Below are 13,707 nucleotides of genomic sequence, written 5' to 3'. Positions count from 1 at the left end.
GTGTATCCCAGGTGCATCTCTGACCAAGACCTGTATATCTCCTTGGAAATGCTTGATCCTCTCAGGCTGGCCCCTGGGGCCTCCGGTTCACCCACTTGCTCTAGCCTCCTTTTGTAAGGTTGAGGGGTTGCCTCCTGCCCATTTCAAAGTGCCCTCTATTTGATCCCTGGAACATCCCTAGGAATGTGAAACCTTCCAAGGAAGAGGAATGACAAGCCATTTTCAGGTTCCCTTGACTAATCTGAAATCATCTCCAGCCCTTGCAACTCCATCCCTCCCAAGATGCTGAAGCCCACCTTCATCTGACTTTTGGGAACCCACCAAAATTAGTGTGAGGCTATGCTCTGCATTGATCTCAAACTGTCAAACTCAAATCACACACACACACACAAAGTATGAGAAAGAAAGGAGGGTTGGGATGGTGGTGCCTGGGTTGGGGGTCAGGCACAGAAGTGAGTTTGCATCCACAAAGGGAGCATTGGGAGTTGTGTTGGAAAATTTTCTTCAGCCTTTATTTACCATGGTGGGTCACCTGGTGGGAAAGGAAGACAATAGCATGCTGTGTTGCCTTGCTGGAAAAGCATGCCCTAAGCAAAGAAGGTGGCAAGCTCAGTCAGAGCACTGCTCAATTAGCCCCTGCACTTAAAGGAGGGTCTCCCTGCAGCTGTCAGCGGAGGGCGGGTGGGAGCAGAGGCCGGCCCACTCTGGGGCCCTGGGGAGGCAGACCTGCAGGAATCCTAAGTGGGAGCTGACTTGTGAGGGACAGCAGATTCCCCCTGCCTGATACTGCTCCTTGCGTCTTGGACAAAGGGCCCTAAAGGGGGTTTCGGGAAAACTGCTCTGGAGAGAGGCAGTGTGGGGAGACCACGGAGTAAATGATCAGAAAAGTGAGTGCAAACGTCTCTTGCAGAGAGTGACCGACATATGGAACATGTTATCCGGAAGGGTTACAGGCTGGAGGAGCTCCTAGGGTTTTTCAGGGGGGTGGGGTGGGGGAGGGGAGCCTTCAGAAACTCAAGGAGCTTTCTAAACAAAAGGAATTTGAGAAGGGTTGGAGAAATAATGAGAAATGCAAACTTGACCCAGAGTTTCTTTCTATCTCCCGGGCTTTTCTCCTGCCTGTCCTTACTTGTTTCCTGTTCTAGGACCCAGGAAAGTCACTAGAGCCAGGTGCCTTGCTCACAATTGGCAGCACCAGTGGCCTGGGGGGTAAGAAGGACCCCAGAGCCAGCTCACTTCTCTGCTCGAGGGGACCATAGCCTGACTTTAGACCCCTGACAACAGACCCACTCCTGGCACTGAATGGGTCTGGGTGGTTTGCTCTGTTCCCTCACTTTGTACAAGAGCAAACTGATGACTGCAGGGAGTGGCAGAAAGATTCACCCAAGAATTTGCTATGATAGCGTGGAGTGCCGGGAGGAGACCCCAGTTTTCTGATCCCTTCGACCAGTGTGTCATCTCCCCTTTGCAGCAGCCTTCTCCCGACACCCAACACACCACACTCACACCCCCCACGCAGACAGCCAGATACACACAGGCACACCCCCCCAGACACATGCACATCCAGATGGACATCCCTCAGACATCCACCACACCCCTGCACACACTTAGACACGCACAGACATGGGCACACACTTACACTCACACTCACACACACTGGCTGTTTCCCTTTAGCATGTGTATTGTTTGGAGTTCCTCCTCTTCCCAGCCTCTGCTCACAGTGCTACTGGGCATGACCTCAGCCACTCTTAGGACAAGGTGCAGATGGCTTGTTAAGATCATCATGATGGCCTGCTTTGTGGGCCTCTGCAGCACTTCCAGGAAGTTCTTTTTGAAACCCAGTGAAAATGTAAGGTGGTGTGGGAATTGAATTAGCCTGGGGGTAGTGGTGGCCGGTGGAACAGTTTGTAACTCCAGTCTAAGTACAGACACCTCTGGAGCTGTAGTAGTGGAGGCTTTGTAGGGACAATCTCTCCTACCTTCCCTTATCCCTAGCCAGGTATAAAAAAGCTACCTGTCCAGGGCCTTTGCCTCAGCCGAATGTCCTGTTCATAAAAGCATCTCTCTCTCTCTCTCTTTCTCTCTCTCTTTCTGTCTCTTCTTTCCTCTGTTTCTGTCTTACACAGACACACACCAGCTTACCCTGAAGTCTTAGGTGGTTCCACACTTTCAGCCAGGCCTGTTAAGGTTATAGAAGCTCAGCTAGGTTCTACCTTCAGATGATTGACAGGACCTGGAACTTCCATGTTCTTCATGCTTTCAGAGTTAAGAAGTTAGTGGTGCACCAGTAATAATCCAGAGATCATTTTAGATCCTCATTCAAGAATTTAATTGGATCTTTCAGAGAAAATTTTACAAAATGTCTTTATTGGCACTCCTCTAATCCCCAGTAGTTTTTTTCCAACTGTGGTTGTTTGCCTATCTTTTGCACTATAACAAGCCACCCCAAAACTTAGGAAAACAACTGTTGTAGTATTTCTTTTGATTTCATGGGTCAGAAGTTTGGGCAGAAGTAGGCTGCGTGATTTTTCTGAGTTCACTTGGGGACATTCAGCTGGCAGATAGACTAATCTGGATCATCCAGGTCAGTTTCACTTGCAAGACTAGTGCCTCATCAGGGATGGCCAAAAGACTGAACTGTCCTGGGAACCCTTTTCAACTCAGTGGCCTCTGGACCCTTAGACCCACATGACAGCTCAGAGTTGCACGAACAAGTCCAAAGACATAGAACCTTTTAGGACCTAGCCTTGGAAGTTACATAATATTGATTTTGATATGCCATATTCGTCAAAACAATCATGACTTTGCCCTGATACAAAGGGGTGACCTCTTGGGCTTTGATCCCATTCTAAAAGGGGTCAACAATCCCAAAACAAATAAGTCTCCCAGCACTGTGCTATACGATTCTTAACCAGAAGTGGTAAGGTGTCCCCAGATGGTGTTTAGAAAACTTCACATCATTTATTTTTTTTAAATGGTTGTCACCACGACTGGAGGACATGATGGACAACCTTCCTTGCTGTAGGTGAGAACCTGAGTTACTTGTGTGGGGAGCACAACTGAACAATGAAGACCTGTCCTGCCCAAAATATCAGGTGGCACCCTTGTGGGAGAAATGTTGCTCTCCGAATCAAGACCCCCTGATAAGCAATTATTCTCCTCCAGATGCAAAGCTAGTTAGTGGAGGAGTTGGCTTAATGAATATATCAAAGCAGGAGATTTTCCAAATGTTCACATTATTTTGCTTGTCCTCATCAAACACAAATACATTGCAACCTGTAAAACCAGAGTCAGAACTGTCTCACCTTCAAAACTCTGGCCAATTTTTAAAAAGAATCCTTGGATTCTTGATTTTCTTTACCATCAGATGAGGAAAGAGGAAAGGAAAAATCTATATTTGAAAAATGAAAGCTTACATAAAAGAGCCCACAAGATGCATGTGGAATAAATACACTTCTCAGCCATAACGAACCAGTGTTGTAGTCTTGGACTATGCGATTCGTCTTTACGTTTCTGAGGACCTGTCTAGAATGTCTTTTCTCTAAAAAAGTGAAAGAAACATTGATGCCAGTAGGGTGCTCACTGCTGAGTGTGCTGCAAGGAAGAGACAGGTGCCTTGGACCACAATGAATTGGGAAGTTGTTATGTGATTTGGCTACACATTTCGGACTGTTGGGTCACACAGATGGGTTTGAATCCTGGCTGTGGTTCTCCATTGATGTGTAAGCCTGAGCAAAATTACTTAATCCCTCTGAGCCTCAGTCTCCTCAGCTGCAAAGTGGGGATAATAATTGTATCTGTGAGGATTAACTGAGATAATCCATGTTAAGTGTTCCACAAAGTCTAGCATATGGTGTGGCTCAGTGAACATTAGCCTTTCTTACAAGGGATCATTACAACTTGTGTCTGTGATTAGAGGCAGCTTTGAGTTTAGCATGTTTATGCCAAAATTGCTTTCAGAGGACCAGCCCTGGGTTGGTTTTTAGTCTTGCCCCGCTGTTAGGAAGTCACTAGACTGCTTAAAATTGGAGTCTGTGTTTATTAAGCACCGGCCACAAGCTTTGATTTGGATGAAAGATTGGTTTTCTCCTGTGTGTACATCTCAGCATCACCACATGAATGGGTCAGAATGGATGTAGAAAATTACCAGCTAGACCTCTATTCTACCTCAGTTTCCAGTCTATAGAAGTGTTCAGGTGAATGATGGTGACCACGGTGAGTGGAGGGAGAGAAATGCAGCAGAGCGAAAGACAGGTGAGGCCCCCACAGTCTTCAGACAGCATGGCTTCCTGGATGGGGCATCCAGACCAGTGCTTCAGTGAGCCAGTGCTCCTCCTAGTGGAAGGAGGCTGGCTGTGCAGGGAGCGGGCAGCGTGATGCAGGCCTGATCATGGAGCGCAAAGGAAGAAGCCCACAGGAGAAGTGTAGCCAAGTCCTCTTGGGCCAAACCAGTGTGGTTTGTTGATCCTGTCCATGCTGGTTTGGGCATTGCCAGGCCAGCTGCAGTCTTGGTTTGGAAGAGGCAACCAGAGAGTGAAAGGAATAGCAGTCCTGCTTTGGGGGTTCCCTTAGCTTCTAACTCTTGAGACATAGTGGCTTTGTTCTTCTGCCATTTTGAAACTCATTCTTGGCTGGGTAGACAAGGTAGATACTTTAGCAGCAGCATCATTATCATCCTTATTTATTCTAAGTATTAAAAAATCAGTTAGCTGCCTACCTTGTGCTAGTATGACTTACAGTGGTACAGCATTTTTCAGGCAAAGGTATATGCCTGAAACCGACTCAAATAAGAAGCATACATATAAAACAAAAAGGTTGACTTGGGGTGTTTTTTTCTGGAGCCAAAGTTATTTGTTAATGCCAATGTATCCAGCAGTCTGTGCATATAAAGCAACTTTCCCTGGTATGTTTTCACCCATAGAGAATGGAGATAACTCAGATGCAGGAAATAACTCAAATCAGAATGTCTGAGACCATGAAATGATACCACTTGAAAACAGACTGACTATAAACCCATCCATCCTCATTTCCATGAGTACCAGACGTGTGTGTGTGTATGTACAAGCCCACGCATGCAACCTTGTGTGCACAGTGGGAGATGAATGTGAATGCCCCAAACAAATAAAAGTAAATTTACTAGATAATACCATTATGGCCAGTAGCTGGATTGACTCAGATTTTCTCCGAAGTCCTTCCTAGTCCACCCTCTGGCCATGTTAGTGGTATGCAAAAGATCAAGTAAATCCAAGTTTCCTGGGGCTCCTGTCGGCATACCAAGCTCCTTTCAGATCTCTCTGCCAAGATGGGGCTAAGCCCGAGGGCTCCTTGGCCTGGGGAGTGAGTGCACTACCTTCCATGCTGGAGCTGCCGGTGCACATTGTTTTGACATGTGCCATACCTTCCATCGCTCACTGCCTTGGGGCCAGAGTTGGGTATGCTTTGAACAATGTAAAAATTCCTCTTCCAGCAGCAGTACAGAGTAAACTCACAGCTTTCTACCTCCATCTCAGTATATACAGCTTTCTTCAGGAATATATTCCTTCTTTAGGAATATAGGCTCCTTCTCTACCATTCAGGGGACCTATTTATTGTATGGCTCCAGGAAGGACTGATTTTAATACTTCCTTTCTAAGAGAGGTGATTCAACCCTCTGAAGCTATTTCATTTCATTTCATCCTGGAATGTGCCATCTCTTGCACACATGCCCTGTGTTGGCTGGGAAACCGACATCCCCTGAACTTTGAGGACCTTGTCCTATTTCTGATCTTGGACCCAGGGTTAACCTTGTCAATCAGTTTCTGCACCCTGAGTTTCAAGTGTTACACTTTAACGCTGCCTGGAGAATTAAAGTGGATAGAATCTATTTCCCTGGCACTGCTCTTGCCTGTTTGATGCAGACCTGCCTGGTGTCCGGGGATCTCAAATGAGTTCTCGCCAAATATAGGCAGAGAGCGCAGCTGATTTGCTTTTGGTGTTCTGAAAATTTAGAGCATGCTGGTCTGCATCTTTTGGCAGCAGTCACATGACTATGTTCCTTGCCCTCAGGGTTTGTCTGTTTTTGTGCTTCATAAGACAGGAAGTGTCAGGGCACATCCCCCACCCACCACCACCACCACAGTGTGCTAAGAGTGAATGAGATGAAAAACGTAGAACTTGAGGGGAAGGAAGAGGCGCTGTGGAAATCCACCCAGCCCCATTCATGTGAGTTCACTTCTCATTTACTCCTTGTAGCAATTCCAAGTCGCTCCCTCCCTTCATCTTTTACAAGCACTTCCCTCTCTTGTTGGTTTTGGATGCCTCTTGCCCCCAGTGAGTCGACCTGCATGTTTCCACTTCGAATCTAACCATGCTATTTCCAGGTTGCCAGCCCCCATGGGTGCTGGAGCCTAATTGGTCTGTTCTCACTGGTGTTTGTAGCACCTTCCCTCTGGGCATCATCTGTGCATTTTAATTAATCTGCCACTTTTTTCTCTCTCTACTTCCGGATCATTAATAAAGAGATTAACCCAAACCAGACCAACCCCCCATGGAGAGGCTCCACCAGCATCTCTCTCTCTCTCAGTTCCCAGCCTTGTCATGGGTCAGAACATCTTCATGTGGCCCCACTGACTAATTTTGAAGCCTCAGGACCTGTGATCAGAACAAAGCCAATGTGAATTAATTTGGCAATTAAGATTTGGGGAACAAGCTCAGCTGGTCTTTTATAAGGTCTTAGTTTAATATTTCCACTACATTCCTTTCCTTTTGGTCATTCTACTTTAAATCTATTGCGTTCCCACCTCTCTCCCTTTGCATTCCCTGAGCAAGATATTAGGGTTATCCAGCAGGATGTAGTCTTTGCAGCCCTTAGCATTAGTCAGAGACCATGTCATAGCCACAGAAATTCTCCAGAGAATTAGGCCCTTCTGGATTCAGTTGAACAGTGTCTTCTTTGACCCCAGCCAGAGGACCCAGTTGCCTCCAGAGGATATGGCTGTACAAGAAATAAAGAATTTGCATATTCAGAATTTGGTAAATTTAAAAACTGCTTTCACGTTCGATTTCATGATTCCTCTCTGAGGGAAGCTAAAACAGATCCTTTCTGGCTTTGTAAGTCACCCAGGTTTCCAGGGATGGCCACAAACCCAGGACATGGGTTGGTATATCCAAGTGCTTGGCCCTGTACAGCATGTGACTTCTGCAAGGACGGGTGACTTCCAGAGGGACTGCTTTGGACAGTATCAAGCCCAGGAGGGACAGGGGTCAACCAAATTTTGTTTACTTTAATGAGCAAATGCTTTATGGGGAGGAAAATCAGAAGTGGTGGCCTCAAATCCCTAGAAACTCTGCCTAGGACTGAGGCTTCTTGGGGTGGCTCTCAACTTGCTGACTGGCAGCTGTCCTGGTTCCTGGCTCCTGGCTCCCAGCTTGGAACTTGAGCTTTCTCTGGAAATAAATTCTCTAGAATGAAAGCAGAAAAGACAGGCATAGCATAGTATAATCATTAAGAACATGAACTCTAGCACCAGACTACACAAATCCTGATTCTGTGGCTTACTAGCTAGTTATTTAACTTCCCTGTGCCTCAGTTTTCCCATATGAAATGGAATATGCAAAAATACCTACCTCAGTGAGGTTGCCATCAGGATTAAAGATTTCATGTGCATCAGTCCTCATTCTAACCAGGCCCATAGCATTTTCATTCTTGATCTCATCAGGATAAACATGTACTCCTTACCTGGGCAGCAAAAGGGGTCTATGGGTCCATGGTCAGGAGTGGTGTAGGGAGGCTAGCCCTGGACAGGTGAATTGGAACCCGAAGGAGGCACCCCCATCTCAGCCCATGTCAGGACAGACACAGGTTGCCTTGGCCTCAGATTTTGTACCACTCTCTACCCTGGCTTCCTTTTCCATTTCAGCTGCTTCGTGGATACCCAGAAACCCTCTGTGTGTATTGTAAACTGAGCCAGAAAGGAGGAATCAGAAATTGCTCTCTTTTGAGTATTTTGAGGGATGGTGAAACCTTGTAGGAATGTTGCTCCGGGGACTGAGAAAACACCATATGTGGGAAAGCATTTCTAAGCGAGGAAAACAGCATATGCATATTGGTCGGGATCTTGGAAAACTCTGAGCAGAGGAAATGGGCACTAGGGAGAGTATAGGAAGGGGGTTTTACTGAGGTCTTTAACAGGTCTTTTTCTAATTATAGCCAAGAAGAGCCTGGGGACCCATGGCCTGCTTCAGAGCCAGGGCCTGTATTTTCTTTGGGAAAAGAAGGCAGAGTTGATTGGCTTCCAAACCCAGACTTGGCAGAAGCCCATGCAGGCCCGTGAGCAGTGCCTTGGGCAGGTCTCGATCCTCACAGGCGCTCATTCAATAAGCAGACATTGAAATTCTGCAGGGTGTGCAGCCCTGTGCTGGGCATGAGGGATCTGTGGGTGAAAAGATAATGGTCCCTGCCATCCAGGAGGAGACAGGCTGGCAATACTAATACAGTAGGATAATGGCTTACATGGGGGTTTCTACAAAGGACTGTGAGTACTAGAGAAGTCCCTTTAGGCAGAAACTGCTGTGCCTTACCTGGCTTGAACCACTATTGCCCGTTTCCATTCCCCACTCCAGGGAAATAGTCTCCCAGGAAAATCCCACTCCAGGAGATGGGGTGGGAAATGAAGGTCTTAGTGACCAAAAGAGACCAACTCAGCCTCTTCTCTCTCCCAGCAGGTTCAGAAGCACCCCTTCACATGTCCCTACACTTGTTCCTTACTTTTCCCAGTCTGTGTGCTTCCAGTTCATGATACTTTTCTTCTCCCACAACCAGGGTGGCCAGTCTGAGGTCCTATCACTTATGAGCAATGGCATTTGAGGAAAAGCCTTGTGGAGACCATGCTGGTTCAGATTGCTGTGAGCCAGATGTAGAGAAAGAAATTCTCCAGATGCTTGGTCCCGCACGTGTGCATTCAGCAAGGGCCCCTCCTATTGCCACAGCAAACTCAGGTTCATGTTCAAGTTAACATTTCTAGTGTACACGCTAGGTACTGGTACTGTCCTAAGTGCTTTCATAGGAAGTTCTTTATCAATCCCTCACAGTAACCTGATCACCCACAAGCCACCAGATTTTGTTGAGCCCAAGAACTTAGTGTCCCCTCTCACTCTGTCATTAATTAGCAATCTGACTTCACCACTGCTGCAGACCTCGGTTTCCATATCTATACAAAGGAGGAGGTTGTCTAGATTCTGTGTTTTGGGAAGTCTTGTCACCAACATTCTTGGGCTTGCTCTCTATGAAAACAAAACAAAACAAACTAATAGCAGATAATCAAAATGGAGCCCACAAAAAGCCTGCAGGGTTTGATGCAGCCTTGCAAATAATTTAGAAACATTCACCAGCCTGCACATGGTGTGGTCCCATTGCTTTTACCAGAAAATCATGGCAAGGTTTTTGATTTGATGGTAAGAAAGAGGATGGATGCAGGATTGGGTAGAGCCCACATTAATACTAATTGGGTAATACCCACACTACATAACGCTATGAGGGATGCTTCAATGGCCATTTGGAGAATGGCTGAGAAAAGGCAAAGGAGGCATAGTTGATACTATTGAAGATCTTGGGTGAGCTTTACAGAAAAGTCAGCTTATGAAGAATGAGTACAATTTCAACGAGAGGTCATAAAAGTGAGTAAAATAAAGAGAACAGTACATGCATGTGTGTTGTAAAGCTTATTCAAATAGCAAGAAATCGTGATTGAGATTGGAGCATGGGACATATGAGCCCAATCTTACTACAGTTAACAAAAAGAGAAGTCAGGTCCAGAATGCAAAGAACCCTGTCACTTCTCTGTCTCTCTCCTCTTCTTTAAACTGTAGTTAGCGTTTCCCTTATCTATAGAATTGCTACAGCTTGGATCTGGAATGTCTCCCAAAGGCCATGTGTTAAAGACTTGATCCCCAGTTTGGTGTTTTGGGGAGGTAATGAAACTTGAAGAGGTAGATACTAGTAGGAAGTCTTTAGGTCATTGGGAGTGTTTGCTTCGAAGGGGATTTTGGAACCCCGGTGTCCTTCTCTTTTCTCTCCTGGCCTCAAGTGGTTTTGCTCTGCCACGTGCTGCCACACCATGATATGCCACCATAGACCCAAAGCAATAGGGTCAACAAATCATAGACGGAAGCCTCTAAAATCATGGGCCAAAATAAACCTTTCTCTTCTATACGTTGTTTATCTCAGGTATTTGTTATAGTAACAGAAAACCGATTAAAACAAAAATAAAGGCATTAGATTAGATGTTCTTTTTATCTGACCCCTGCCCATCTCCTTGATTTGTTTCCCTATGACTAGGTACCCAGTGTATTCTTACCTTACAGTAGCTGGGCTTTAGAGAGATTAAATATACTTTTTGATAGACTCTCAGTCCCAAATGACTTTATTGTAGCTGTATTCTTTTTTGGCAGGGAGAGAGGGATGGTGATTTTAGTGGCATATATCCCATGTTGTTGGGTTTTTTTTGTTGTTGTTCAAGTTTCATTTTGTTGGTCCTGCAAGACTGCAGGAAATAAAACTTCTCCACCGAGTGTATTAATTATCCTGTGGGAACCATTTTCCTGGGATAATACAATTCCTAGAGCAATCTCTAGGGGTGGGTAGTTATGCTAGAATCCTTCTCTTAGTTTTGACCCTGAAGGAGTCAGCTGTCCAGCGAGTGGTTCCCAGAGAAGGAAGATGGATCCCTTATCACTGAGGCAGGCCAGGAGCCAGGGGGAGGAAATTCCAACACAGTGTCTACAAAATTGCTGGCCTTTGGGGACAAGAAAGCAAACCAGAATTTCAGACAGACCAGGAAGGAGGCCGTGTCTGTGACCTAGGAGCAGATCTGGTGTTGTGAAGCAGGGCTCCTTTCTTTTTCTCCTGTCATCTTTGTTTATTTCCTCTGTATTTTCCCCCTGGACTTAGTGAAGTCTTTCTGAAAATACCAAAGGTGAACCAAGAGAAGAGTTTTTATTTTCCATGTTTAGGCATCATGTTTAAAAGCAATGATTATTAAAGAATGAAGTGAAGTGGCAGCAATGATTATTAAAGAATGAATACCTCAAGGTGGATATAGGAGGTATGAACCAGGTAGGAACACTAGCTCAGGTACCCCCTCCACCTGAGAGTCTCCTTCTACCGCAAACCTTCGGAAAGTCTGGGCTTTGCTCCACTGAGGGAGAGACCAGCAAGGGAGGTGTCTGGAGATCAGCTCTAGAATTCCACAAGGACTCAACAGGAGCCCTGTGTTGAGGCTCTACTATGGCAACAGAAAGAGAACACTGATAGATTCAAGTGCCGTTTAAACAAGGAGATAGTAGAATTAGAAATAGAACCACTAAAGCAAACACTTTGGAATGAAAACTTGAAACAATCCAAAGGAGGAGAAATGAACCAAGGCTGACCTGCTGTTCAGGGCAAGACTAACCTGTTACAGGGAACTAGTTTTTTCTACATTTCCTTCTTCTTCAGACGGTGCCTTTGCACGGCTGCCGTTTTGAGAAGAGAGTCTCTGGGGGCTGAGCAGTTTGGCTGGGTGGCCTGATGATGCATGTTCCATCTGAGAGCTTAACAGAGCACCCAGAGACTAGGGCCCTCATGCGGTGTGGGTTGTGGCAAGAGAACAGACTTTACCAGGTTTGGCCTGGCCAGGGGTGGGCCCATTTCTGATCTCATAGAGGCAACTGACCCAATCCCCGGCTTCCATGTGTTCCTTTGAAGACCTCAGGGGCTGGGGTTGGGGAGTCATCGAATTATATTTTTTCAGACAATGATAAATTGTCTGCTGCTGGTAAAGGAATGTAACTACACATTTATATTTCTCAGGTTTAAAGTCTTCAGAGTCTGCCAAGGTAGAGCTGACTTTCCGGGCTCAAGGGATGTTTAAAGAAGTGGCAGGACATCGTCCACGTGCAGCAGAAGGCTGCAGGATAGTGCAGACACCGAATGCAAAGGCAGTCAGTGCTGCCTGTCTAGGAGAGCTATCAGTCAGAAGATCTGGTGTGCATTCCCCAGTGTTTCCCAGGGGTTGGGGAAAGAGCCCCTTCCGAATGTACAGGGCTTACTTGGGATGGTGGTGCCCTCTCTCTTTCGCCCCCTCTGGAATTCTCAGCCTCAGGTGGCTGGTGCCAGAATGACTTGGACTCCGATGCTGCAGCCTGCCGTTAACACCCGTTATTTCCTTTTCAGATCTTACAGGTGAACAAGGTGATGTCCATCTTGTTTTATGTGATATTTCTCGCTTATCTCCGTGGCATCCAAGGTAACAACATGGATCAAAGGAATTTGCCGGAAGACTCACTCAACTCCCTGATTATTAAGCTGATCCAGGCAGATATTTTGAAAAACAAGCTCTCCAAGCAGATGGTGGATGTTAAAGAAAATTACCAGAACGTCCTGCCGAAAGCAGAGGCAGCCCGAGAGCCAGAGCAGGGAGAACCTGCCAGGTCAGAATTCCAGCCAATGATTGCGACAGACACCGAACTGCTGCGACAACAAAGACGCTACAGTTCCCCCCGAGTCCTGCTAAGCGACAGTACCCCCTTGGAGCCTCCTCCCTTGTATCTCATGGAGGATTACGTGGGCAACCCCGTGGTGGCCAACAGAACGTCACGGCGGAAACGGTATGCAGAGCATAAGAGTCACCGAGGGGAGTACTCGGTGTGTGACAGTGAGAGTCTGTGGGTGACCGACAAGTCGTCGGCCATCGACATTCGGGGACACCAGGTCACGGTGCTGGGGGAGATCAAAACCGGCAACTCTCCCGTCAAACAATATTTTTATGAAACGAGATGTAAAGAAGCCAGGCCAGTCAAAAACGGTTGCAGGGGGATCGATGACAAACACTGGAACTCTCAGTGCAAAACGTCCCAAACCTACGTCCGAGCACTGACTTCAGAAAACAACAAACTCGTAGGCTGGCGCTGGATACGAATAGACACTTCCTGTGTGTGCGCCTTGTCTAGAAAAATCGGAAGAACATGAATTGGCATCTCTCCCCATATATAAATTATTACTTTAAATTATATGATATGCATGTAGCATATAAATGTTTATATTGTTTTTATATATTATAAGTTGACCTTTATTTATTAAACTTCAGCAACCCTACAGTATATAAGCTTTTTTCTCAATAAAGTCAGTGTGCTTGCCTCCCCCCAGGCCTCTCCCATCTGTTAATCTTGTTTTGTGATCTGGCTCTCAGGAGCCTTTCTGTAAAATCTGTGTACACCAGTACTTTGCGTTCAGTATTGTCAAGGCCATGACTGTCGCTTTAGTAAACTTGTTAAAATCAGATGATGTCGGCGTTGTGTATAAACACAGTGATATCCGCCTTCTGGTATATTCCATGTTGGATTAATTAATTAAAAGAACTGTTATGGCCTCCATTGAAATTATACCCTGTAGCTTTGAGCTTAGCATTTCCTCCTGGCCAGCAAGCACACCACCAAGTACTTACTTGTTTTTTTTTTTTTTTCTACTCTTGGTCTTGCCAATTAGAATTATGATTTGTGCCAATAACAACGAACCTGGCAATTTTAGTTTTGTAAGTTTCTTTTTAGCACATTTGTTGTTTGGGGGTTGTTTAAGGGTTGGATTTTTTTTTTCTTTTTTGGCTTTGGATTTGTTTTGCTTTTGGTAAGTGGTTTTCATCCTTTTAGGCACATAGGAAAAAATTTCTAGATATTCGTAACAGAATAATTTGT

At 45.8% G+C, this 13,707-nt stretch overlaps 1 protein-coding gene across 1 annotated transcript in view; it reads left to right on the top strand.

The window, feature by feature from the left end:
* Nucleotides 1-13,295, top strand: part of Ntf3 (neurotrophin 3) — a 60,715-nt gene extending 47,420 nt beyond the window's left edge. Inside the window, exon 2 of the mRNA XM_015500735.2 lies at nt 12,191-13,295. Within this exon, the coding sequence (XP_015356221.2) occupies nt 12,191-12,985 (795 nt within the window). The 3' untranslated portion in view covers nt 12,986-13,295. The remainder of the gene's footprint in view (nt 1-12,190) is intronic.
* Nucleotides 13,296-13,707: the final 412 nt, after the last annotated feature.

The sequence above is a fragment of the Marmota marmota genome, unplaced genomic scaffold (genome assembly GCF_001458135.2).
Source record: "Marmota marmota marmota unplaced genomic scaffold, marMar, whole genome shotgun sequence".
Taxonomy (NCBI): domain Eukaryota; kingdom Metazoa; phylum Chordata; class Mammalia; order Rodentia; family Sciuridae; genus Marmota; species Marmota marmota.
This window is presented reverse-complemented; position numbering and strand designations above follow the sequence as displayed.